The 25,639-nt window shown below is 44.2% G+C and overlaps 10 protein-coding genes across 10 annotated transcripts; 4 read left to right on the top strand and 6 right to left on the bottom strand.

Annotated features, from left to right (window-relative positions):
• Positions 1 to 369: 369 nt before the first annotated feature.
• I203_105688 (uncharacterized protein) lies at positions 370 to 1,018 on the bottom strand (the record flags this gene model as incomplete). The annotated part of the gene is made up of 3 exons (XM_019144840.1): positions 370 to 411; positions 530 to 676; positions 851 to 1,018. 3 exons carry the CDS (start codon positions 1,016 to 1,018, stop codon positions 370 to 372), a joined length of 357 nt encoding a protein of 118 aa, XP_019006175.1.
• Positions 1,019 to 1,689: 671 nt separating this feature from the next.
• Positions 1,690 to 3,312, bottom strand: I203_105689 (uncharacterized protein; the record flags this gene model as incomplete). The annotated part of the gene is made up of 5 exons (XM_019144841.1): positions 1,690 to 2,276; positions 2,457 to 2,541; positions 2,629 to 2,700; positions 2,806 to 2,926; positions 3,029 to 3,312. 5 exons carry the CDS (start codon positions 3,310 to 3,312, stop codon positions 1,690 to 1,692), a joined length of 1,149 nt encoding a protein of 382 aa, XP_019006176.1.
• A 1,050-nt stretch (positions 3,313 to 4,362) lies between these two features.
• I203_105690 (uncharacterized protein) lies at positions 4,363 to 6,034 on the bottom strand (the record flags this gene model as incomplete). Its single annotated transcript, XM_019144842.1, has 9 exons — positions 4,363 to 4,436; positions 4,505 to 4,660; positions 4,729 to 4,804; positions 4,902 to 5,014; positions 5,099 to 5,233; positions 5,295 to 5,314; positions 5,384 to 5,507; positions 5,566 to 5,911; positions 5,999 to 6,034. 9 exons carry the CDS (start codon positions 6,032 to 6,034, stop codon positions 4,363 to 4,365), a joined length of 1,080 nt encoding a protein of 359 aa, XP_019006177.1.
• A 1,788-nt stretch (positions 6,035 to 7,822) lies between these two features.
• Positions 7,823 to 10,440, top strand: I203_105691 (alpha,alpha-trehalose-phosphate synthase [UDP-forming] 1; the record flags this gene model as incomplete). The annotated part of the gene is made up of 11 exons (XM_019144843.1): positions 7,823 to 8,035; positions 8,126 to 8,209; positions 8,274 to 8,376; positions 8,439 to 8,979; positions 9,041 to 9,097; positions 9,152 to 9,470; positions 9,548 to 9,775; positions 9,832 to 9,940; positions 10,011 to 10,099; positions 10,181 to 10,232; positions 10,295 to 10,440. 11 exons carry the CDS (start codon positions 7,823 to 7,825, stop codon positions 10,438 to 10,440), a joined length of 1,941 nt encoding a protein of 646 aa, XP_019006178.1.
• Positions 10,441 to 12,013: 1,573 nt separating this feature from the next.
• I203_105692 (uncharacterized protein) lies at positions 12,014 to 14,766 on the top strand (the record flags this gene model as incomplete). The annotated part of the gene is made up of 4 exons (XM_065517817.1): positions 12,014 to 12,263; positions 12,364 to 12,748; positions 12,839 to 13,005; positions 13,067 to 14,766. 4 exons carry the CDS (start codon positions 12,014 to 12,016, stop codon positions 14,764 to 14,766), a joined length of 2,502 nt encoding a protein of 833 aa, XP_065373121.1.
• Positions 14,767 to 15,937: 1,171 nt separating this feature from the next.
• I203_105693 (uncharacterized protein) lies at positions 15,938 to 16,195 on the top strand (the record flags this gene model as incomplete). Its single annotated transcript, XM_019144845.1, has 1 exon — positions 15,938 to 16,195. The coding sequence occupies one exon, from the start codon at positions 15,938 to 15,940 to the stop codon at positions 16,193 to 16,195; it is 258 nt and encodes an 85-aa protein (XP_019006180.1).
• A 533-nt stretch (positions 16,196 to 16,728) lies between these two features.
• Positions 16,729 to 18,208, bottom strand: I203_105694 (uncharacterized protein; the record flags this gene model as incomplete). The annotated part of the gene is made up of 8 exons (XM_019144846.1): positions 16,729 to 16,847; positions 16,940 to 17,157; positions 17,220 to 17,286; positions 17,342 to 17,365; positions 17,421 to 17,486; positions 17,541 to 17,935; positions 18,004 to 18,053; positions 18,107 to 18,208. The coding sequence occupies 8 exons, from the start codon at positions 18,206 to 18,208 to the stop codon at positions 16,729 to 16,731; spliced, it is 1,041 nt and encodes a 346-aa protein (XP_019006181.1).
• An 860-nt stretch (positions 18,209 to 19,068) lies between these two features.
• On the bottom strand, positions 19,069 to 21,616 carry I203_105695 (uncharacterized protein; the record flags this gene model as incomplete). The annotated part of the gene is made up of 10 exons (XM_019144847.1): positions 19,069 to 19,398; positions 19,465 to 19,493; positions 19,563 to 19,631; positions 19,685 to 19,733; positions 19,786 to 19,817; positions 19,878 to 20,220; positions 20,283 to 20,617; positions 20,710 to 20,872; positions 20,971 to 21,114; positions 21,170 to 21,616. 10 exons carry the CDS (start codon positions 21,614 to 21,616, stop codon positions 19,069 to 19,071), a joined length of 1,941 nt encoding a protein of 646 aa, XP_019006182.1.
• An 809-nt stretch (positions 21,617 to 22,425) lies between these two features.
• Positions 22,426 to 24,241, top strand: I203_105696 (uncharacterized protein; the record flags this gene model as incomplete). The annotated part of the gene is made up of 6 exons (XM_065517818.1): positions 22,426 to 22,468; positions 22,582 to 22,734; positions 22,811 to 22,926; positions 23,038 to 23,187; positions 23,535 to 23,669; positions 23,783 to 24,241. 6 exons carry the CDS (start codon positions 22,426 to 22,428, stop codon positions 24,239 to 24,241), a joined length of 1,056 nt encoding a protein of 351 aa, XP_065373122.1.
• A 386-nt stretch (positions 24,242 to 24,627) lies between these two features.
• Positions 24,628 to 25,566, bottom strand: I203_105697 (uncharacterized protein; the record flags this gene model as incomplete). The annotated part of the gene is made up of 1 exon (XM_019144849.1): positions 24,628 to 25,566. One exon carries the CDS (start codon positions 25,564 to 25,566, stop codon positions 24,628 to 24,630), a length of 939 nt encoding a protein of 312 aa, XP_019006184.1.
• Between the last annotated feature and the right edge of the window lie 73 nt (positions 25,567 to 25,639).

The raw sequence follows: 25,639 nt of genomic DNA on the forward strand, positions 1-25,639 counted from the left end.
CGAGAGATATAGTAAAACGTGATCGTAGACATGGAGGATCAATGAGTCAAAATACGGATTACCGTGTATCTTATTTAACAGAAAACTTTCTTTAGGTTGATCCTCAAAGAAGTAGAAATCGCAGATGTCAACGCCAATCTTTCCTGTTGAGATTATACAGTACTATGCATATCTTACAATACCAACTTTGACCTATCAAATTTCAAGATACTGCTATTATTGCTCCGGCTACTGTCAAGTTGCTATTGTCATTCACTAATCAACTTCATTTTTAAAATCTAATCTTCATCAATTTCATATATATATACCTTGAGCTGACCATATCACAATTTCGCCATAATTTCACTGCATAATGGTTGGGATAGTCGATCATTTTCGAGATAATGCTGAAGATGTTTTTCCTTGTTTCAACTACGTTCCAAAATGTAATCTCACATCAGCTCAACCATCACTCATCGATTCATCGCCTTCGATCTTGATTTCGAGTTTGATTTCGTGTTGTTTGTAACAAGAGAACAGTAAAACTTACAAGTAATTTGGCATGATATTGTGCACCATAGCTTCCTCTCTGGATAAGTTGAGAATTTCCAGATGATTTGATAGCGGGCCAAAGTTGACATTTGATAATTTGATCCAGAATGACGATTAACGCTTCATCTTCTTCGATCGACCATGGCTATGGTGTATGAGTAAGTATGGATATGAGTGGGTAGGATCAGAGATACGGAGATGTTTTGGAATTGGTAAAATTGTGGTACAATATTGAATTGGGTGAAATACAACAAAATATCGTCAGCTCATTGTTCGACCAATTTACAAGATGTCAGACCGTTCATCATATAGTACTTACCACCTTCGTACCTCCCTTCCCACCATTCTCCTTTTTAGGTGAACATCTAACCTTCTTGTTATTAACAGGAGGTTTCTCATCCTTGATTGAAATTGAATCGTACGGAGTCAGAGTCGAATTTGAAACGTCGGAAGAAACAGGTGAAGCAGGTCTTTCTCTCTTGACCATCGTTGAAAGGTCTGTGGTGTTCGTGTTCGAAAGGCTGAATGGGCAGTCTTTGGATGAGCAATAAGATATAATAGAGGGAAATATCTCGTTATACTGTTCGGCATATAAAAGAAGTTAGTTAACAGAAATAAATGAATTATGAATAAATCGAATTATCTTTATATATTGTTAAAGTGCATTCCATGATCATACTCGTAGTCATGGTCGTCAAGGACGACCCATCAATTGATCAATCAATCAATCAATCAATCAATCAATGACGGAAATGGTTAGTCTGAAGGGTCTGTAGTAGTAAATCAGATCAGCATTGGTTTCAGATATTCACAACATCCATCAATATATTGTCAGCTCTAATCCAACATCACCGATAGTCTTCTCCGTACATTGAACTCAGTCGTCATCATATTGACATCGTCAGTATCATCATTCATTGTACAGGAACGATTATATACATCTCGTGTGGTTGTCCGTATCCACATATGTTGCTTGAATGCTAAAAATGATGCTCTGTAACAGAACGAAAGAAGATGCTCTATTATTAAGAATTGTCCATTGGTAAATCGATGATGATCGTCATCGAGTGAAACATTGTCCGTATACGGTTTGTTTACTTTGTTTTTGCTATCTACAAATCACCAGGAACATCCTTTCCTTTCCTTCGGACATTACCTCTAAAGGCACATTCCAATAGCTCCCAGTACCATTGCCAGGCCCAACGAAGGGATGACAAGTCGACCTGCACCTGAGTTGACAGATGATGCTGAAGCTGAGGCGGAAGCTGCTGCCGAGGCTGCAGCAGCGTTTGTCGAAGCGGCTGCTCGGGAAGATACAGCTGATGAGGTGATCGTAGCAGAAACGGGGGCACTCGACGAGCCTGATCCTGATGCGGAGGTCGAGGAAGCGGAAGAAGAGGAGTTGGAGGCAGACGCAGAGGCCGAGGCGGATGTAGAAGAACTTTGGACGGAAGCGAGTTGAGTGACAGCAGCTACATTTGCTGTTCCACCCCCAATCGTACTGTAAGGAGTACATTGGGAAGTGGCTCCTGCAGGGTGGGGGGCAGGTGTGGTAGGATCATCCTGGTGGAATTTCACACCGTCATATACACCGGGAGCTTCGTCCGTGGGAGCACCGAGACACTGATCGAATCCATCTCCCATATCTCCCGGAATGGTGAAACCACATGATAGGACGTCGTAGATGTGTTCGCAGTATGCTGCGGCGTTGGGTCCATCTCGACATGCTCGGATACAGAATTCGTCTGGGAAGGATGAAAAGGGAGATGATCAGTTAGCTAAGTAAATCTTTTGAGGTTGCAAAGAAGACGGTAGTTGATAGATGTAAAGGAAGGTAGCACGATGACCGAAGGGACCAGTGGGTTTCGCTTCGATCTGATTGAAAGGACTACCTCCCGCTTGACGATCGACTCGATGACACTCACCAGAAGACATGAAACTAGTCCATTCATGAGTCTGTTCGTAAGAACCTGAAAAGGCGTTGGTGAATACTAGACCACCTTGGGGGTTCTACAAGTGGCGAGCAACAAAATATCAATCATGATGGATCAGCTCTAGTTTGAAAGTACCTTATCAAGATCGTGAGGTTGCACTCACACCAAGACCTGTCCATGAGTGAGGATCCAATTCACCACCTTCATCACCAGCAGGGATGAGCAATTTCGTGAGCTGGCATCGAACGACACCTCAATATCAGTACAAGCAAAAATCAAGCCAATTGATCGTTCGATCGATCGATCGATCGATGAGGAGGGATCATGAGAGAGTACGTACATCACCATTACCCGTTACTTGAACGTAAGATACTTTTTCAGATTCGACTTTGACGAAATGAGCACCTTTGATCGTACCCTCTGGAATCAGTCTGGTTCCGTACCCATCTTTGAGACAGTACCTAGCAGTCGTGAGAAGAATAGAGTTAGCTTTGCTCGAATTCGATCAACTGAGGTGAAAGAAAGATGATCATATCCATTATCTGGATGAGCGAGTCACTTACGCCACTACGATTTGCTCGACATTCCCGATTTTAGATGTCCCGTCCCCCTCTTCCGAGTGAGTATCAGGTGGACCCCAAAGACAGAAATCGTCTACGGCATTGACGAATACGTTCTGACAATTTGATGTCTGGGATGAGGTGGTGCCGCACTGGTTTGTACCCGATTGACCTTCTTCGGAATATTGAGGGAGGGAACCGACTTGGTAGGTTGCGGTGTACTGGGCGGAGACGGAGGCAAGGAGTGGTACGAGGGGTAGTAAAGTGGTGAGCGTTAGAGAAAACATCTCATAAGGCAAGTTAGATCAGATCGAATTGATGAGTTATGATAGCATATGAAATGAAAATGAAGAGAATGTCCAGGAAATTTTGAATTGTATTATAGGTATATATTCGAATCGAGCGATCTGCTAAGAAGAGTCAGAGTGGGGAAGCGAGTAAGTTCTTTTGAACAAGGGATCGATTAACGATGTTAATGAGGAGAGAAGGGAGATGTGTGAGGGAATGAGAGAAAGGATGAAAAGGTGGATCGAGGTATCTTGGCATGTATCTGTATATAGACTTCATCACCGCTATGACAATTCATCTGACACCGCATCAGCATCCTCTATAAGTTACATGTAAACAAGCGAGAAGCAAGGTAAAAAGCTTATCGAGATCCGCAGAGAAATTCCATCCGACATCCAACCCATCTAACCCTTTGGACATGTCATGAACCGCCCTCCACTCAGGGTATCAGTCCATCAGGGCGGTGTTTGCGCCGTGCCTCGCTCCAAGCCGAGAATCTCACGTTCTCACTAGTGTAGCATGTCTTTTTGGTGCGGATAAGGATAAGCCTGAAATCTGTTGGAATGAAACGCATTCAATTGGTATCGAGTGGCTGTATCTGTACTCGTAGTGACATCCTCATACTGCGACTGTGGTGGACATTGACGGATATGGAGATGCATGATGAAAAGATAACAATTCCTTCACAGTAGTGTGTATGTTGACGAACCACAACATCGTAGCTGTGTACATCAATTGGGAATTCTCACGCAGATATACCGTAATATCTACCACGACCACATGTTCAAATGATTGCAATGTGTTTTTCTTTTTTTTGGTTGTGAGCTTCACTGATTATTGAACTCCTGATTGGCCGTCATGCGAACACCTTCGGTGAATGTGAGTCTGGTCGGTGAGTCAAGTATTAGCGGAATCACAGTATACAGACACGATTCATTCGATAACGATAACGATAATATCAAGAATCTTCCAACGACCAGGTTAATCAAATGTATACATCTTATCAAACCTCACATCACTCAAGCAAATCTCGATACAGTCGTTGTGACTTAGTTCAATCCCTTCTTCTCTAATTCAAAGAACTTTGTAAAAGCATCTTTAACAGTATCTTCCTTGGGTCGGACTGCACACCAAATCAATATCAGTATACCGGCCTGACTAATATCAATTGGGAGTAAGTCGTATACTCACATTGTATACCAAATTCTTTTTTGATCTTATCGTTCTTGAGGGTGTAAGTACCGGGATCGATGTAAGCGTATTTACCAGGATTACCAGTTGAGAATCTGTCGGCTTGTTCGGGGAATTGTCCTCGAGCAATATCAGCGAATTCTTGATAATCGTATGCTATATTCCATATGTCAATTTGTATCAGCCAGTCAGTTCAAGGTCTCAGTTTAGGGGTAAAAACTCACGTCCAGCAGAAGTGATAAATCTCCCTTGAGCATTTCTCACGACAGCTTGATAATGCGCTTCAGCTGCATCTCGTACCTGTATCATGAAAACTTTCCACGTTAGCTATACGATCATAACAGTTAAGACTCCAAGGTCTACTGAAACCTAGCGAGGCCAGTTGGATATCACTCACATCGACGTAATGAGTGAAGAGAGTAGGGGCAATAGGAACGTCCTTTCCTTTTGCAAGAGCATATAATACTTCAGTCGACATACCACCCTGGCTGAGTGATTTGAGAGGTTGAACTAGACGTGACACATCATCTCCAATCAGCGCTCTTTGCCCCACAATGTGCAACAAGATTGACAATAAACGGTGTTACAACTCACTTGGTGGACCGAAGATCATCACACAGTTGATAACCGCAAGAGACCAATCGTGACCTCCATTCTTCTTGGCTTCTTCTTGAGTCTTCCAAGCTGCCAACTCGGCTTCTTTCTTGGAACTCATATAGAAAAGTACACCTATACAGGATGTCAGCAAATTATCGAGACTATCAGGAGAGATACTAGGGGTGTGACTGACCGGGAGGGAAGACGGGATTGCTGAAGTGGAGAAATACCAAGGGTCAGTATTTGTTCCACTAACAAGTTAGGTAGAGAATAACAACTCACTCTGACTTTCCACCATTCTCAACTAACTTGTCCATATCCTCAAGTGTGTAAGGGTTCCAGTCTTTCTCGTCGAGGACTAAGCCCTTCTGAGTATGAGGATGTTCAGTATGTTTACCAATCGATCCTATGACATATCTCATGTCAGCATGGAATTCGCAGCAGCTAGACATGAAAAGTCTTACCATAAGTACCGGTGACTACGACAGCTTTTACGGAGGGGTCTTTGGCAGCAGCCTCAAGTACACTAGTGGTACCTTGTAAAGCAGGAGCCAAGTGAGATTCTCTATATTCGGCATCACCAAATTCGACTGGTGAAGCGGTATGTACGACGGCATCTACCCCCTTGATGGCTTCGGTGTAATCTCCATTCTCCAATGATCCAGTGACAAACAGATGGAGTTTACCTGATTCGACGTAGGGCTTGTACTCTGGGACAGCTAGGATCTCATCTTTCTTAGAAGGTGATCGGAGAGTTCCTCGGACGGTCCATCCGTGTTCGAGGAAATTGAGAGCCACGTGAGCTGCGAGCTGCACATTCATCATGAATCAGTAACTGGATAGCAGTAGAAGATATGAAGGAATGGAGGAAGAATGGGGATTGATTTGGCAGCTTACGAATCCTGAAATACCAGTGAGTAGAACGGTAGGCATTGTGATTTGTTGTTTGTTGTTGATGTAAAGCTATAAACTCAAGTAATTTTGTGGTGTATTGGATTGGGAATGATCGTTGCGATGATGATGATGAAGGGAAAGAAAGAATGAGAAGGAGAAGTTTTCGAGGTGCCCTATTTATATGCATGAGTTGTGTCTATCAACATCCACTTGATGATCCGCATCCACTTTCCCCCCTCCACATTCCTTTCGATTGACCTCCATTCCTCCATCATCCTCCACCAACATGCTGATATTTTCCTTGTATTTTGATCTACCCGCTTCGAGGACCCACCTTAGTCCTCAAGACAAGCACGAAGATCCAAGGTGACCGCATGGTTAGTAATGCGATCAATACACGGAGACGGAGTACCTTACAATATAAATTGATTGACCGATATCTACTGATTTGCGTTCTCACCATCATTCGGGGTTCGGTTCTGGTGGACTGTTGCTTGGTCTTCTCGGTTTTCTCGGCCGAGCCTCCATTGAAAGCCGTGTTACGTAATATCCATTGATAACAACCTCTATCCTCCATCTGAATCCAGCCTCCACTTCAAGAAATACGACATATAAGATTATGTAAAGTGGAGGAGAAGTGGAGGGTAAACGGTGGATGGTGGATGGAGGCCAAATTGGTCTTTACTCTTTCTACGCGTTAGTCACTACACGACGAAGGTGGATGAGGCATAGCCAAACGATGATTCTCACTACCAGCCGGAGACTCGCGCTTGAATGCAAGGTATGACCGACCATATTCACCTTGTAGATATTCATAGATGTAGACGAGTTCTAAGTCAAGCATCGCACCTCCACCATCAATTGCACCTATTCCAACGGCTTCAACGCATCGGACTTACACTTGACGTTGATTTAGTGAAATATCTCGTAGCAGTCGAGGGAATTCTCCCATGAATTCTAGAACTCATAACGAGAAGGTAGATCGTCAAAATGACGTTGAGTGCCGTTGAACAGGTATGTGCCTGCTCAGGGCTCATCCTGTGAGTAGCTACGGGAGGCATTTTCGAGAAATTTCTTCTAACAACTGGACACTGAATTTGAATGGATGGAAAGCTGACAGATATGTATGTGGCCTCTGTGATCAGCCTGTAGTATGACTGTGCTCGTGCCGGGTATGGGAAGGTTGATCTGGGAGTTTACAAAATTCAAGGAAAACAGATGTTTCTGTCGGACCGGACGGATCTCTTCAGTAACTCCGTTCAAATCCGTTTCGGCTCGGTGCTTGAGACAATGTTATGCTGAGATTGAGTGTCTTCAGCTATGCAAAGTTCTCGATGATCCAAGCACGCAACACAGTTATACATAGAGGATCTAGCCCAACACTGTAGCGCACCAAGAGGTATGCATGTAGGAATGACGGACCATGGCATGAAGAGTGAGAGTGATTCCAGGTCTTATAGGTCTATGTGATATTCAGGGTTGAGTAAGTGTGAAGCGCGTCAAAGCCAAGGGGGGAAGGAGAGAAAGAGAGAAAGAGAAAGAGAATCATGCTTGACGTCAGAGTTTAACACGGCACTACTGATACTGACCAGTCCATTGCGAAGTTATTCCAGTGAATTAATCTTACTCTGTGGAAATTCCTAAACGTTTCAAGAGAAAGCAACATTGATACTAGCACTCCTTTTACACGTCAACACATTAAAGATCACCTTTGTTACATACAAGTACTTCTTCTTTCTTCTGCACAGCATCATATCAATACGCACACAAAGGAGATAGATCCTTCTTTTGCCATATATATATAAAGGAAGAAAGAACAGATTCGAAATGTCACCACCTCCCGCTGTACCCGGTTCACCGTATACATCCAACCATATATCTTCACCTACATTGACTTCCTTCACCCAAATGCCCAATCAACCTAGAGTGTCTCCTCAAGCAGACGGAGGGAACGACAAGAAGGAACAGAGATTGATCGTGGTTTCGAATAGATTGCCGGTGACTATCAGCAAAGATGCTAATGGCGAATATCATTTCAAGGTGAGTCGAACCGTCTAGTATCCTTAACATCTTCTGTCCCCGGAGATATGACAAGGACTATCGACTGACTTGTATAACGTACGCTTATAGATGTCCTCGGGTGGTTTGGTATCTGCCTTGAGTGGATGTAAGAAGACGATGAGTTTCACTTGGATTGGTTGGCCAGGTAAAGATGTAAGTACATCCTGCGCAATAGAATAAGGCAAATGCTGAGGGACTTCCCTTTACATCCTTATAGATCCCAGTAGCAGATCGAGATCATGTGAACAAAAGATTACTTGCGGAATACAACTGTTATCCCGTTTATCTTTCTGATGAATTGGCTGATAGACACTACAACGGTGAGTTTATTCGTCAAAAACGTATCCTACATCATGAGTAACTAACTGAATGAATCTTTTAGGTTTCTCCAACTCTATTCTCTGGCCATTATTCCACTACCACCCCGGAGAGATGAACTTTGATGCAGCTCATTGGCTGGCCTATCGAGAAGCCAACATGCGATTCGCCGAGGTCGTCTCGAACTTCTGTCAATCAGGCGATATGGTCTGGGTACAAGATTATCACCTGATGTTATTACCTATGTTACTTCGATCAATGATCTCAGGTGAATCCGCCCAAGGAGAAATGGTAAGAAAGGAATTAGGCAGGGTGAAAGAAGGTGTGGATGATGAAGTGGTAAAAGATGTACTGGGTATGCAACCTGGTGTGGCTCAATCTGGTGAAATAGATGATGAAGGTGTGGAAATTTTGGATGATGTAGATGAAGGTGAAGTACTTCATATGAAGGATAAACCTGCCGGAGCAGCTTCGAGAAGACCTCATTTCCCCAGGGGTTTATCGACCTTCCAAAAGCAGGAGATGGTGGCGAAAGAAAAAGGAAAAGATGGTATTAGAATTGGTTTCTTCTTACATACTCCTTTCCCCTCGAGTGAAATTTACCGGTGAGTATGATCGTCTATGATAGATATCAATATACTGATAATAATATGTTTGGAATCTCAGAGTTCTTCCTGTTCGAAGAGAAATCTTATTGGGTGTACTGCAATGTGATCTGATTGGGTGAGTCAGCTGTCTTCATTTATTTGAGATTCACATACTGAGCTCTCGGCATAGTTTCCACACATACGACTATGCCAGACACTTCTTATCCTCATGTACCCGAATCTTAGGCTTGCAAACTCAACCCAACGGTATCGAATTCGAAGGTAGATACGCTCAAGTCGGTACTTATCCTATTGGTATCGAGCCGATGCAATTCGTCGAGGGGTTGCAAAAAGAAAAAGTACAAAGTAGATTGAAAGCTTTGGAAACCAGATTCCAAGGATGTAAAGTTATCATCGGTGTGGACAGATTGGATTATATCAAGGGTATTCCTCAGAAGTTGCATGCATTGGAAGTGTTTTTAACTCAACATCCTGAATGGATCGGAAAGGTGAGTAAGAGGTATTATATTTACACCATAAATCGTCATTTGGTACACTGGAAAGAGGCTGACTTGATCGTCATTAGGTCGTATTGGTCCAGTTGGCTATTCCGTCCCGACAAGATGTAGAAGAGTACCAAAATCTCAGAGCGTGCGTGAATGAGTTGGTAGGAAGAATCAATGGTCGATTCGGCACTGTCGAATTCATGCCTATTCATTACTTGCATAAATCAGTTCCTTTTGAGGAATTGACGGCAATGTATGCTTTGGCGGATGCTTGTCTGGTTACTTCCACTAGAGATGGTATGAATTTGGTAAGTGGGACAGATGCACCCAGTCTCAATTCTTGCTAACTTCCATATGATCTCAGGTCGCATACGAATACATCTCGTCTCAATCGAAACGACATGGTTCAATGGTCTTGTCTGAATTTGCGGGTGCTGCTCAATCACTTAACGGTAGTATTCTTATCAACCCTTGTGAGTACAGCTATCGGATGTATCTGTCGAGATCTCAACATGGTAGCTGATCTTGTAATTTGACATATAGGGGATGTACAATCTACCGCGGATGCCATTCATCAAGCACTTGAGATGGGGCCTGAGCAAAGGAAATCCAACTGGCAGAAACTATTCAACGTGAGTCATATCACAAGTCCGAGTTTCTTGTCCCTTGTCTAGCAGGCAAGAGTGACGAATGCTCATCCATCTTGTGTACAGTATGTCAGTAAATACACTGCCGAAGCTTGGGGTACTACCTTTGTCAACGAATGTGAGTTGTCCATCATGTCGGTACAACGATGAGTTGAGCTGATTAGTGCATGAATGATTTAGTGACTCGTCTTTCGGGTCTGCCACCTGCCGGACCCGCCGGACCAGGTAGGAAAAAGTCTGGTAGTTTGAGCCGAACTTCTTCCAAAGCCAGTATCAGAAGGAGAGCAAGTCAAGCTAGTGTGGTAGCTCCTATTGCGGAATCATAGATCTGTTCAAACGAAACTCCAGGTTTTAGAAGTAGTGGCAGAAGAAAAAAAGCAAAAACGGAAATTCTCCACCAAGTTTTAATGAAAGAATGAATTGTTTTGGATGAACCAAGGTACATGCATACGGTATATATACTCAAGTATGAGTATGTGTATGAATTATGATTAATTTGTTACCAAGCATCTGGATTTTAGACCGATTGGTCTGATCAAACCAAACTGATGACATCTGTCTTGATATTATGCATCGTCCCTTCCGCAGTTTCTTACCATGTCACCAACACGTTTCTTTCCCCACCAAGATGGCCCCAGACGATATAAGCAAAATGATTGGTTAGCCCCTCAGGAGCACATACGGACCTCGGATGTGCATCTCAGGAATCTCAGGGGTTTAGGGAGTTGGTGGCGGAGACGATCCCGGTGGGGGAAGAGTCTGGATTTGGGAAGATTCTGTATATCAGAGATAATCTTATGGTATGGATTGTACCTACTTACTGTACTACCATGGTAGGAGATGACTTGAGAATAGACATCGAGAGTGAGGGAGCAACCATATATCAGAGGTGCCATGATGTCTATCTGCTGATAACAAATACAGTGCTGCTTGAGGAACTTGTTGCAGGCAGGGAGGATTGACATTGGATGACGACTCTTATCCCTCAATATCGTCTTGTACATTCCTAGATTAAGGGTTTGCTCATGGAGCTATGGGTTTACAAATTCCCATGTTCAGGTTGCTCCAATTGACCACTACCTTGGTAAACAAAGAAGACTCGCACACTATTGTAAGATCTTACCGCAGTACAAGCTGTCTCTGCCTCTCAATTGTGCCTGTCTACAGAGCGGAGCAGGGTACTTTTCGTTCACAACATCAGTCAACATCAACATCAATAACGAGCAAATCATCGACATCTTCTCTCCTCTTCTCACCCATACCTGCGATCATTTCGCTCTGCTTGTGAATCATCTCTTGATACTCAATCGTCATCGCAAGGTGGACAGTGTCATCCACAGATCAGATTGAAGCGAGTAAAGCTCCCTTTCGACCAAGGGGTACTTGTCGTCAAGGATAACTTCCCTATAATTAATGAAGGCCGGATAGAAGGAAGTTCTTTGCTGCGTATTAAGCTTTAAGATTATTTTGGTGAGTTGCATAGTTGATAATTCTGAATTACTTCTTACCGCACACCACACGAGCAAGTGCGGTGGACTGGTGGATGTATGACGAAGGTTGTCTCACTTGCTCGTGTCTTTTTTTCTATCTCTTCCACCTCTTTATATCCTTTCATCTCTGGTTTGATTGATGGATGGATCTTTCATCATTGATCGAATCACCATCACCATCATTAAAATATGCCATTCGAAACAAGTTGAAAGGGGCTGATCTCACGCACTGGCTCATCATCCGCTAGGAAATTATCAAAGAGGTCTGTTCATACCTTTCCTTCAACATTGCGAAAAAAGAAAAAAGAAAATCACCAATACACCCACTCTGTCAATATCACACTACTCTTTGATACAACGTCCCCTGCTTAGGAACTCGCTCTTCTAACAGTCTTGATGATTTGGCAAGATGTCACTCCCCAACGCATTCGTCACACTCCTTACGACACCTTCGTATCTGCCCGGTGCGCTTGTCCTCCTTCATTCTCTTCTGGACCTTCATCCTGCTCCCAGGGACTTCAAGATCGTCTGTCTCGTCACTCCCGAAACCGTAGATGCCAAGACGATTGGGGAATTGAGAAAGGCAGGATTCGATCTGGTGATTGGAGTGGAACCGATTGGTAGTGGAAGAGCGGGTCAGAAAGGATTACATCTGATGGGTGAGTCGATTCAGCTTGATGCCCGGCTTGATGGTCACACACAGACTGTGTTGCCTGGTCTTATGCGAATCTATGCTAACGCTGTACTTCCATACTCTAGGCCGACCTGATCTCAACTTCGCTCTGACCAAACTCCATCTCTTCCGGCTCGATCCCTTCTTTTCGACTCTGATCTATCTCGACGCCGATGTCCTACCCCTCCGACCACTCTCTCACCTGTTCAGCTCGACCAATCCACACGTCCTCTCGGCATGCCCCGATACAGGCTGGCCGGACTGCTTCAACGCTGGAGTGATGGTCATTCGACCTCGTGAATCCGATTGGATAGGATTGAAAGGTATACTGAAAGATGGTGAAGGAGATGATGGAATTTATAGAGAGAACGAAGTGGGCAATGGAAGTTTTGATGGTGCAGATCAAGGATTGTTGAATGAGTGGTTCAGTGAAGAAGGAGGTGGTGGACAATGGAATAGATTACCTTTCACGTGAGTTCAGTTGAATCATCATGATCTGCAATGTCAGCGATATGCAAATGATCTTCGTCCTTACCTGACCTTTCTGCCGTCTTTCTTCAGATACAATGTCACTCCATCAGCAGCGTACACTTGGGCACCAGCATATAAACGATATGGTCACAAGATCAGTAATGTTCATTTCATCGGACCAAATAAACCTTGGTCGAATCTCAATGGACGTCCAGCAGGTATAAGTAATGTCAAGGGGAAAGAGCCTTCTTATGATTGTAAGTCGTCGTGCATCTTTGCTTTCAGGACCAGCCATAATAACTTACTTCTCTTGTACAGACCCTGCCTTGCTCGATCGATGGTATCATGTCTATGACACCCACGTCCGACCTTCTGCTGCACATGATCCTGACATCTCCAGACGTTTCGCTGTTCCAGAGACTATTGCCGCCTGGAATCAGTCTGGTGCAGCTACAGGAGCACCGCAACAACCGATAGATCGACTCAATCTCGATGAGTTGAAAGCTGCTTCTGCTCATGGTGTACTATCATTCAAGACCGGTCAATATACAAGTTTACCCCTAGAAGGTCGAGTCGACCTGTTGATGCCTAAACCTCAACCTAAACCGGCGAGTATCACTTTACCACCTTCACCGCCGCTCGTGGATCCTACGGCCCTCTCGTCACCCCCACTGGAAGCTGCCCCTCCTCCACCTACACTGCAACAGCAAGTGACCCAACCTGCTGTTTGGGATGCGGTCCACTTCGCTCCTCCTGCTCATGGTAAACCGGAGATGTCAATTCGAATGGACACAATCTATCAGAACGCATGGGAACAACCTTCGAGAAGTCAATCATCGTACTACTCTGCTCCTCCTCCTCAAGCTGAACCCCAATACCCTACTTTACCTGAAAGCGTGAGGAAAGATGACTGGTACAAGCAATTTACAGGATCAGTACCTGATCGATCGAGCGTTCATGCTGTCTTCCCATGGGAGCAAAAGGGCAAAAGTCGACCTACACCTGGTAGAGTTTTCCCCAGAGGTGATACACCACCACCTGCCCAGCAAGAACACTCACAACCCCAACGACCAAGTATCCTTGTGAGAGAACCCACACCAGATTATCGATCACCACCACACCAGCCCTCGCCTCCACCTGTACAATCACCTCCATCTCGATCGATGGCCGAAGCTATGGCATCGTATACGAATGCTTGGGATAATATACCGCAAATCAACAAGTACATGAGAAGAATGTCTGGTATGGGTATGTCCAAGGATATCAGGTCGTTCACTTTTCATGGTGGATTACAATCTGTTCCTGGTACCCCCAAAGCCGGAGGGACTATCGATTTCTCAACTTCGACGGGCAGACAGAACAAAGGTAAAAGTAGGGATAAGAATACTGGTTCTTTAACCGATACGAGTGGTGACGGTGACGACGAAGGCGATGAGTCCGACGATGAGGAATCTTCAGAATCACCTGTAGTCTCTCAGTCTTCTTCGGGAGAATTTGAAGATCCCTCGACATCGTATCCCGATCATGAGAATTACAGGGATCACTCTTCTCAGACCGAATCGCCAAATCAGGTAGATGCTAAAGTACAAGTTGTTCCCGGAGGTGGAACCTCACCTGCAGTTAGGACTTTTCAATTACCATCCCATCACTTCCAGCAACAACAAGTTCAATTGAGATCTGTTCCGTCAAATAGAAGATACAATAAATCACCACAACAGGGTAACTACAACAATAATCAGAATGTTAATGCTCTATCATCTGGATCGTCGACTTCATCCGATACAACCCCTAAACCACTCTCACCACCTTCTTACCAGAGTCAGTCCGGTGGACTACCCATCCTCCAACCTCTTCCTGAATACGGATTCGACTTTAGGGGAAGTACATCGCATGGGACGGGCAATGGGAATGGGAAGGGTAGTAGAGTATGGGACCCAAATACCGATCCTGAAAGTAGAAAAAGGGATTCACAGGAGGTTTTAAGTAGGTTCATGCGGGCAGGAGGATTTGGTAAATAGACACATTGTGGAATTGACAAGTAAACACAATAAAAGATATAATCGCTGGGAAGAGGTTGAGATTGAACTTCACAAATCGACATAATTTTTCTGTTTGTACTCCCTTATCCAAAGCATTTCATAATGTATATAATTTAAGCTCACTTGGTAGTGATCTGATTCCCATCTGCCTATACTTTTGGTATCCATCTAAAAACACATGCATTCTCTCTCATACTAGTTTGTCGTAAAATTCGAACTTCACTTTATCGTCCTGCGTCAGAGCCATTCTACAGCATTCTATCCACATTGACGAAAAGAGAAGTCGAGGTTTGGTATTTGTTCTTGAAAAGAGAGTGAGAATGCAGAATGAGATTCTTTTAATTCTCGCATTTTTAGGACATAAGTCGACACAGACTCAATTGATACGTCATTGGTATAATCTTTGTTTCATGATATATCTCTTTTGATTTTGAATTCTTTTCATTTCTCTTTTGATACTCAAGAGAACTTCCTTTATTCACAACGTAGCACAAATGCAAACGACAGCGAGCATGACGCAATCTGGACAACATCTAATCATGCCTCACTACCTCGCTTGGACACATTGGAAGGTATACAGTACATGATGCATTATCAGACTGGGTAGACTCCTCAATTCAAGACCAACAATACACTTCACAGCAACGCCTTCACACAGCTTCCCATAAGTTACATTTTCTTCACCTCTACCTCACATCGACAACTTGATATTTACCAATTTCAATCAAAATGGCTCAATACGACAAGACTTTTTTGGGCACTGCCACCAAGTCTGAAGTCGTCACCGCGTTGAAAACCGCTGTCAAAGGCGATGACGACTTTGTGTCATGTGTCATACAAATATCAGGGGTTCGAAACGAATTCTACGCGAGATCGACGAGTCTTTGAACCCATGATTGGTCAAATGGTCGATTCCAACATGAAATCAATCTCACTCGAGTTTCCTTCATGCCTTGGTGAACGACAACCCATCAGATATGGAGGGAAGTCCTTTGTGCCTTCATTCGGGATTGCAACTACTTAGACGGAAGCTAAAGGAGGCTGGGAACGCCCTGTTCCATGTGATACTGTCTTCTTCCAACGTGTCAAAGACGGCTATAATGTCCACAAGATCCCCAACACTTCCATACGGAAGCAAAATCAACCCAATATGGACGGGGACGGGGAATCTCTGAACAGGTCGTTGTTTATCAAGAATCCAGGAGGATTTGACAACATCCAAGTGCTGAATGTATTAGCCACCGATTTCTCAGATACACATCGGGCGAGCAGTTCTCGTAATGATGATCAATGGGAATTCTGTAATATCGACGAGAAGAATTATCAGCATTGGGTTGCTACTGAGCGATACACCGAGGACACGGTCACAGCCAACGTCACGGTTTACAAGCTCAGATCTGAGAAATAGTAGTGAGTGAATTAAATTGCATGCCAATTCATACCGTATAGCCTCACTCACGCTTTCTGCGTTGTACAACAGTCAAGCTTCCTATTCCCGCCAGAATGTGGCCTCTTAGACACAATTCACCGATGAAGTAGTGATTTGGGCACGAAAGAGATTCTATTGTAGTTCCCTTTGTTCATGATCATGAAACAGGTGTGTCCTGATGTCTGACGATGAATGATGCATTGGGTACATATGATCAGGAGCCAGCTAGATGCCACAAGTCTACCGATGATCCATGGGCTACTCAAGTATACGTTTGGGATCATCTAAAGTCAAAGACATGTGACGAATGAGGCAGCACAGGTATGGTTCAGCGTCTTCGATCGAGTAATCATACTTATCAGCTTTTACCAATCAGCCTAGAGTAACCACATGATTGCGGCGACTGGATTTGAGTGCCTCGTTGTGGCGTAGGCTTTCTTACCCGCATATAAGTTACTGTAAGATTGACACTGACAAGTTCATTCCGGAAAGTGTCATTCAACTTTAATGTTTCATGTCACTGTAGCTAGCAATACCCGTTCTTCCGAAACGTTACAGCATTCTACCAATTCGATTCTTGAGGGATCCGATGATATAGTCATCACACTACTTGTCCCAATAAATTTCGTACCTAAAATTACCGAGGCAAAACATAGATCAGAATATACATAAAAGAACGCTTAGTGTCCATTTGGAGAGAAATTACCATTACATTGGACTTACCTTCTTCCGTACCTACACGATTACACGCTACGAATACAACATCCTTGCCTCCTACAGGATCCGTAACTTCATTTCTCGGTGTCGCATATCCAGGTACAGGATCATGCAGAGGTTGCAGACGTGCGGCCCAATAGTTCAGATTCGATTCGGAGGGAGCTTCGGGATCTTCTTCGGGAGTGACTTCTGGTGGTTCAGCAGGTGGACTGAGCCAGTTCATGCTGTGACAACGACATCTTGGTAAGCATAGGTTTACAGCAGATTTCGGACTCTGACAGCTCACGGTACGACTAGCATATCTACCGCGCTATCTCGACAGTAATTTGCGAGTTCGAAGGCATCCCAAGGTGCTGATGATAATACTCAGCCTACATGATATGGCAGGATAGAGAAATGAAGACATACCAACGAAATCCTTGGGGTTCATATCTGAAGTCTGATCAGCTCATAGACCCCGGAACTTCATCATGAGACATCGACTCACCCATGCATATCCCTACAGCGACTCGACCGAGAGGTTCAGGCAGATCAAAATGCATAAAACCGTCACCTTCCATCGCATCATCAGCTATCGCGATTCCAGGTTCAACTGAACATGGCTCACCCTCTCTCGCCCAGCTCTTATCAGTCTCGAACCTAAAAGTCTTTCTATAATTACCCACGACTTCTCCTGATGGAGCAACCACCACAGCTGAGTTCCAACCTACACCCGTCCCTTCCCCTTCGAGCTGTTTCATCTCTGACGGTCCCGCATTACTTTCTGATCGGGATGAAAGGCCCTCAAGCGAGCTGGAAGGCTGTGGAGCGGAAGGAAGTGCCTCGGGATATCCAGCTATAACATGGCATCTCAATCTCTGCGCTAGGGAACGAGCGAGTAAAGAAGTGGGACCGATACGCTGTGGTTCGAGGTATGGTAAGATCGATGTGGGCGTGTTGAATATGTATCCCGATAGACACATTTCGGGAAGGACTAGGAGATCGAGCGATCCAGGCTGCAAACTATCGACAGTTAGATAGGAGCATCAGCTATGCTACATCTCCCTCGATTGGGATGTTTAAGCACTTACTCCCGAGTCATTCGCTCTACTTTGGCTGCATTCTCGGATACCCTCCCTAGCTATTACGACCTGAGTCAACACATCATCTTGGAGAACAGAAGTACGTACTCACTTTGACATCGAACTGGACACAAGCTATTCTCACCGGTGAACGACGATACAGCGGGGCAGGGGAAGAAGGTCGAGATGGAGGTGCGGTTGAGGGATGACTCATCGTCGGTGGACGTCGATGAGCAACCGATCTAAATAGTCTGAACAGGTCTGCTAAGTTACGGTGAGTTTCCTCTGGGTAGAGACGATGTGCGACTACGGATTGATTTTAGAGCTATCTGCTATACCGATGACTTGTGGTAAATCAGTGTACTGTATGGTGAATTGAGTGATCTGTGATTTGCTGTCAACCGTGAGCGAGTGATCGGATGAGATCGACATGGCCGGTAGTAGCCGGATCACTTACAGCACATCATCCATAGTGGCAGCCTCGTCGTACAGGAGAATAACCTGGAGGATGCATTTCCGATTCCAATTGACCATACCACAAATACCATAAATACTTGGAAGAAAAAAGAATGCTCTTATGCGCCCTGAGCTTAACTCCATCAGCGAAGCTCGTCTGGAGCTGATTCACCAACTCGGCAATATGACTCTCAGGATACGAGATAACATGCAGTTCGTCAAACTCGATCGCCTAGTTCCCCCTACTGTCGAGGCTATACCAAGAACTTCAGGAAGATCCATAAGCTGAACCCAGCACGACATGACGGGTGTCGCTAGTCATCCGACTTTCAATACCGGTTCTACGAGCAAGCGCCGTGAGACAAAATACAGGAGACAGGAACAATGGTGCCAAAGGACTTGACGGTGCCAAAGGATTGGCTTGAAGACTCAACGCTGAGGGTGTGAGATTCTGCATCAGATCGAAGGGTTACGATTGACCGTCCAATGGTCATGATATAATATCTGTACCAGTCATACGTTGGTCCAGCTCAGGCGAGGCTGACTCACATGAGACAACATATTTAACCATAACCATATCCGAGTATTTTACAATCCATATCCAATATCAGCGCCCGCTCATTTCTTCTCCCTTTTCACAAACTTATCCATCGCCCCTTCCCCATCCAACTCCCTCTTCCTCTTCTTATCATCTTGTTTCCCATCAACGATCTTCTCCCTCGTATGTCCATTCTCCTCATGTATCTCTGTCAACTTCTTCTCAGCTGTTCCGTTCAGTATATCCTCGTGATCACCATGGTAATTCAGATGATAAGCATCTTTCAATCTTGCTATGCAATATTCTTTTTCGAGATGTTCATCTAATATAGGAAAAGGGTAATCTTTACCTATTATGCATTTGGCCTTTTCTTGAATACCTTGAGGCGCGAGGTGGGGTGAGTAAATGTACTGTTCCAGAACAATCAGCGTTCTCCTCGAACATTCAGGCTAAGGCCCGTTAATGAACAATCGTACCTTGTCTGGGAAATCTTTCAGCTCAGGACCTATAAGTCATACATCAATCAGCATGATTCTCGATCATTTCAATTAGGGAGGGCAAGTGTCTGACTGACAGTATTTCCTTACTAGCGCTCCTGATTTATCTGTCTTCTGAGGCCAGGATACGAGACCATACACTCGGACTACAGCTCTCATCAGACCTCCTGCTTGTTACAGAATTATCAGGATGACTTACAGTATTGCGAGAAGAACGCCGAACAACTCAGCCACATCCAATTTCCAGGCTATATCACCAGATCAACCTACGCTCTTCACGACAGATGAATTCATTCTCACATTTGAAGCAGGATCCCAATCAATCAACCATTCTACCCATATTTCCCTTATATCAGCACCATCCATGTGATTCCTCATTGTGAATGACTTACCATCAAAGACTTCCATCCCTCTTTCCCAAGAGATATAACATTGACCCCTCGTCAGAAAGCACGCAACACTATGTCTCGCCAAATGGTGTATCCAACCCTCATGTTTGAGTTGTCTCATACATGCATCGATCCAAGGGAAACCCGTCCTACCTTCTTTCCAAGCTTGAAATCTTTCTTCAGCCTGTTCATCTTTATCTCTCGGTCTGGGTAAGATCTCATTGCCTTCTTTATCATATTGATTCTGTAAAGACCATGCAACGTATTTACATACTGAGTTACCGCGTATACGCTCGAAATGTGGTACTGCCGCTTCGGCACATGCGTACATGTCTCTGAACTCGAGCTATCGCATCACACAAACTGGAATGTCAGCTGACTCTCCGAGAGTTTGGGTGATAGACTCACCTGTCCAAACATATTTTCAGGTTCTTTCGTCTCTTCCTTACCACCTTTCTTCCTACATTCCTCCACGGCGGCTTTACATCCCCACCACAACTCCCTTATACCTATACAGCCAAATTTGATATATGGACTTAAAAGCGTAGTGGACGGTTCGAGAGAAGTAGGTGCGGAATTTGGTTTGGAGAATTTAGCCACTTTCTCTTTATCCGATAAGAACAGATCTAATCTCTTGTGACCTTCAATCGTACCTCCTTTGATAGTTGTTGTAGAGGGAGAGAAACCCAATTGGTCCATTGTGGGAACGGAAAATGGGAAAGATGATGGGCCAGCCAAGGAATCTGATAATGGATGAAGATATCAGATTATCGACTGAGACGAAACCCGATCACTGACGTGCATCATAAATGGACAAATGACGAGGGATACTTACCAAAACATGTATCCTTCCCTGTTCTCACATCTGCATTCAGATCTACACCCTCGTATTTGCCCCAATCCTCTTCATGGTTGTCTTGTAGTTCGGATGGTCCCGGATCAGGTAGAGATGTAGGTGTCGGGGCCGGTCTCGCTATTTCACCCATCTTACTGGTAACCTATGGGGAGTATCGCGAGACCAACTCAGTATGTGCCCGGGATTGTATAGCTCAACAATCATCGCTCGTCTCCGATTGCAATTGGAATCGGAACTCACCCCCTGCCATTGATGAAGAGTCATCGTAGGTTTGCCTTTATTTTGTTTGACGACCTCGTCAGGGTCGAACAGGTGCCTTCCTGGAGTAGCTATTACTTGTATACCCAATTCTTCCGCTAAAGCAAATATTTTCTCATCTCTGACCTATGATAAGGGTGAGCCTCAACCCGAATCACTATTCACCATCGACCTTGCTTACCTTTGAATAAGCATTACTATCTTTCTCCCAACAGATATGCGTCACCCCCCAATCCTTTGCCAGCTTCCGCAGCACAAATTCAGGTCTACTTCTGACGACCCACAGTTTCTGATTCGAATTCAATTTCGTATATTCTTCACTCAGATTGTTCATCGATTCCAAAAGGAAATTCCATCGGTTCACCCCTACTCGATGTTTGTACACGTACTCGGGGTCGAAGCACCATATTGGCCAGAAACATTCTATGTTTTCTATTTCCAATGCTCGGGTCAGAGCTGGTGAGTCGGTCAGACGAAGGTCGGTACGATGCCAGTATATCACTCTGGCATTTCCCTTTTGGCTCTTGTCGGACTTGACGAGGGTCGGTTTGGGCAGTTCACTCAGGGGAACTGATTCTTTCTTTGGGGTCTTGGGATTGGCTTGAGTTTTCGACCTGGGTTTGGTCATTGTCAGTTGTTCTGTGTTTAAACTTTGCGATGATACTATTTCTGCTATTGAACGCAAGTGCAATCACCGATAGCAGTGAGAACATTACATTTCATCTTGATTTGTTTACCATTTCTCACCTTACGTTGGTTGTCTCGATCGGATCGCACAAGATCGTCATCAACATTGCATCTCTCAACAGATCGGACATCCTCCACCAAGGGGCTCCAACCGCATGGCAGCGGGATCATCTGGTTCATCCACCGGCGTTATTCTGAAGTGGCACTGATCAGCCTGAGCAGGAACGCCACGCGATTGTCGTCATCATCCCATGGGCATCCATCCCATCCCATCCCATCCCATCCCATCCCATCCAATCCATTCATACTGCAACCCCGACATGGGCACTGTTTGTACTGTCGTTATCAACATCATTGTTATTGTTCAATCACTGACAAAAGGCTATAAACTATCACTCAAGCGGATATTGATCGAACAACTACAGTCGACCAAGGACTGCGAACAATCAGTGACAGATAAAAACAACACTACACACAATAAAGCGGATAGACAATACAGATACCGTGTAATTGGCGTGTTTTGTCCCTGTCATCATCATCATCATCGTTCAACCTTGCTTCAACCGGGTTCCATAAATTCCATACATACATAAACGGCGCACCTTGATCTCCCGTCCGACCCTTTGCATCCCATCGCATCTGAACAACTATACGTGCACTTCGCCCATACTATTGTTGACGACCATTCAACGTTAATAATCTAGCTTAACCAAACAAAGGGAAAATTACAACCAGAGCACAGCAATAGCAATGTCCGTAGAACTAAGTCCAGCCAATCAATTGGGATTCCCCCGTGAGTTCAAATTTGCCCACCTATCGTAGTCGGAGCAGCATCATAAACGGTGTAGCCCGATACGTATGACTAAGCATGAAAGATAAGACGTTGACCAGCGTGAATACTTGCAGGTCCTCTGACATCCCTTGTCAAACGATCTTTGCTCATCCACAACCCCAACCCTCACCCTGTAGCATTCAAAGTGAAGACTACAGCTCCTAAGCAATATTGCGTTAGACCAAATTCAGGCAGAGTAGAATCTGGTGAGAGTGTAGAGGTACAAGGTTAGTCATATTATCTAAATCCTGTCCGTGGTGTGTGACTCAAATGCTAATGATGATTTGGTATTGGTACTTGTAGTGCTTCTCCAACCACTTCAACAAGAACCTCCTCCTCACGCAAAATGCAAGGACAAGTTCCTGGTACAATCAGCATATATCACACCCGATGAGGAGATGCACACTCTTGGTGAAATGGTGAGTTGACCTGTATCATCGCACCTTCACTATATCGTCTCAGCATGATCTAGAAATCATGTCACTTCAATCCGACATTAATTTACACTGTACTGATATGATCTGCTTTAGTGGTCACAAGTCGAAAAAACCAACAAGTCAGCTATTCACGAACAAAAGATTAAAGTGGTATATCTTGCTGCTGAAGATGGATCGACTGGTCAAAATGGTATTCCAGAAGAGGATGATCACGTAGGAGAAGCAAGCAGACTGGAAGAATCTGTGAGTATTTCAACAGTCAATCGTGCACATCATATTGCTTCTTTCCTACTTTTTGCCATTGGTGTGTGTAAGCAGAGGGGATTTGACGTTTGTTGTTGCTCTTTGAAACGATGTGCAAAATTGATTTGAACGATTGGAATTCAAACTCTTTCAATTCACATGAATTTTTGCGAAACGACGATAATTTTGAACGAACGAAACGAACGACATTCTGATCATTTATCTTGTTGTCGATGTCGCATTCTAAATTTACGGGTTGTATGGTGTTTCATCTTTCTATTCATTATCCATACTTTTCTCCTCATACCCTCTCATCTCCACTTCATCCTCCTATTTGTGCGACTCAGCACAACCTCCCTCACGATGGATTAACTCGCTGGACCACTAAACCCGATAAGGAATATGATCCCGAGTTATTTCGTAATGCTGGGTTCTCTTATTGGGAGACACCCAAGTCACCTTATGTTCCTCCTCCTTTTCCTGTTGGTTCGAATCTTCAGTGACCGTTAATTCACCTTCACCTTTATACTATCTCTCGGCGATCATATTTTTCCAGCACTGTACGCTGACTTATCCTGATTTTTCTGTTCAATAGGCAATCTTCTCTCACGCACAGTCCTCACCTTCCCAACCTCTTCCTCCAGCACATGACAAGCCTATACCAGTCCCTGTTCAGGTATCTCCCCCCTCCACTGCCGTCGCACCTGCACCCCAAAGTCCACCTCTTGCGGACCTTACACCGGCCCAGGCAGGAGCTACCAACATCGCTTTGGAGAAATCTTTGAATGCCACTACATCCGATTCCGAGAAATTGTCAATTGCTCTGAAAGAGATTGAAAAGCTTAAATCTGAATTGGAAGAAGCCAAGAATGGTTCTGGACCTCAAGTAACTGGATTAAGAAAGAGAAATACCGGTGCTACCAGTGGAGCTGAAACCGTTATTGAAAAGGCTAAAGAAGCGGTAACGACTTCGGGTGGTCAACAGGGTGTTCCACTTGAAGTGGTCGCTGGGTTGGTGGTTGGTGTGTTTGTCTTGACTTATTTGTTCTTCTAGTTGAAGATAGAAACAAATGAGTGTGGTTAGATGAAGAAAGTTGAATCTTGAAGGAAAAATCATATAACCATATATGATGGACAGTCTGTAAGATACTTATGAGAGCGAGAACGAGGCTTGACGATGAGAGATTTTCGATTTGAAGTGAAGTGATGTCGATTGATTTTTTAATACTATATACATGATATACTTTCTTTCTCTTGTCTGAGCGTTTGTTTTTAACACTTTATACATATTGGTTTCTACTATTTGATTCCATAGGATGAGATGAATTTCCTTTTTATTTCTCTGTAAATACCTCACCTTTGAAATCACACAAGTGCATCCAGCAGAATAGGGTTGGGGTATATCAGAGTATATATGCATATATTAATTTGTATCGATATCTATCCAATACGTTCCCATACCCAATTAGCGTCAACGCACATCATCCCACTTACGCACCTCCCCTGAGTTACTTTATCATCCTCGTTGTCTCGATCATCCCATCCGTGTCCTGTCCAGGATATCCTTTCTAATCTGTATTTATCATCTCCGCTTAACTTGCCTAAGATCTTCTTGGTTTTGTCGTCTAGGACATTATCCAGGACAGTGTTTATGTCTTCTGAACGATTTTGATCCATTAGCAACGTCCATTGACCGACCTCCTTAGAGGAATGAACGATGGAAGTGTCGGTATGAGTAAAGTCAATAGCAGTAGAGAGTAATTTGGCTTTACAGCCTTTGAAAAACTTTGAACGGGAGTTGAGGGATCGAGCAGAGATTGGTATTGGATGATGGATCGTTCCTTCGTAATTCCCCAAACCATTCGAGGTGGATGTAGTTTGTCCAAGGATTATACTGTTCGGTACGAATGAGGTGAACCGATTACTATCAAGGTGAATTGGGTCCATAGGCAATACTTCTTGCACTGATTCGGTCGTATCTCCATCAGTGTGGTTGGTAGACTTGCTAGTAGGTCGTATTCGCCACATGTTATGATATAGAGGTGAATCGTACATCTCTTGTGTATTTACATTAGCACTGGCTAGAACCTGACTATCAATCTTACCCGAGGTGGTGCAAGTATTGGGATTATTAGTGTTAACAGTAACTCCAGACCCGTCTTCCGATCTTTCGTATTTAATCAGTGGATGAACACCATATCGCTCATCGACGGCATCATAACTTAAATATATATTCGTCGAGAGAGGGATCGAAATTTCATCAACGCCTTGTCCCTGTTCTTTCTTGGATTTCGGCGATTGTATATGGTCGTCTGATCTACAGGAGGGAGTGAAACGGGATTTGACAAATGAGGATAATGTTGAAGATAATTTAGACATTTCCAGCTGGTGATGAATCCAAATAGATTTGATGGAATGTGAGTCGATCCCGAATGTAAAATGATGGTATGCG

This window comes from Kwoniella mangroviensis (assembly GCF_000507465.2).
Source record: "Kwoniella mangroviensis CBS 8507 chromosome 1 map unlocalized Ctg02, whole genome shotgun sequence".
In the NCBI taxonomy this organism is placed as follows: Eukaryota; Fungi; Basidiomycota; class Tremellomycetes; order Tremellales; family Cryptococcaceae; genus Kwoniella; species Kwoniella mangrovensis.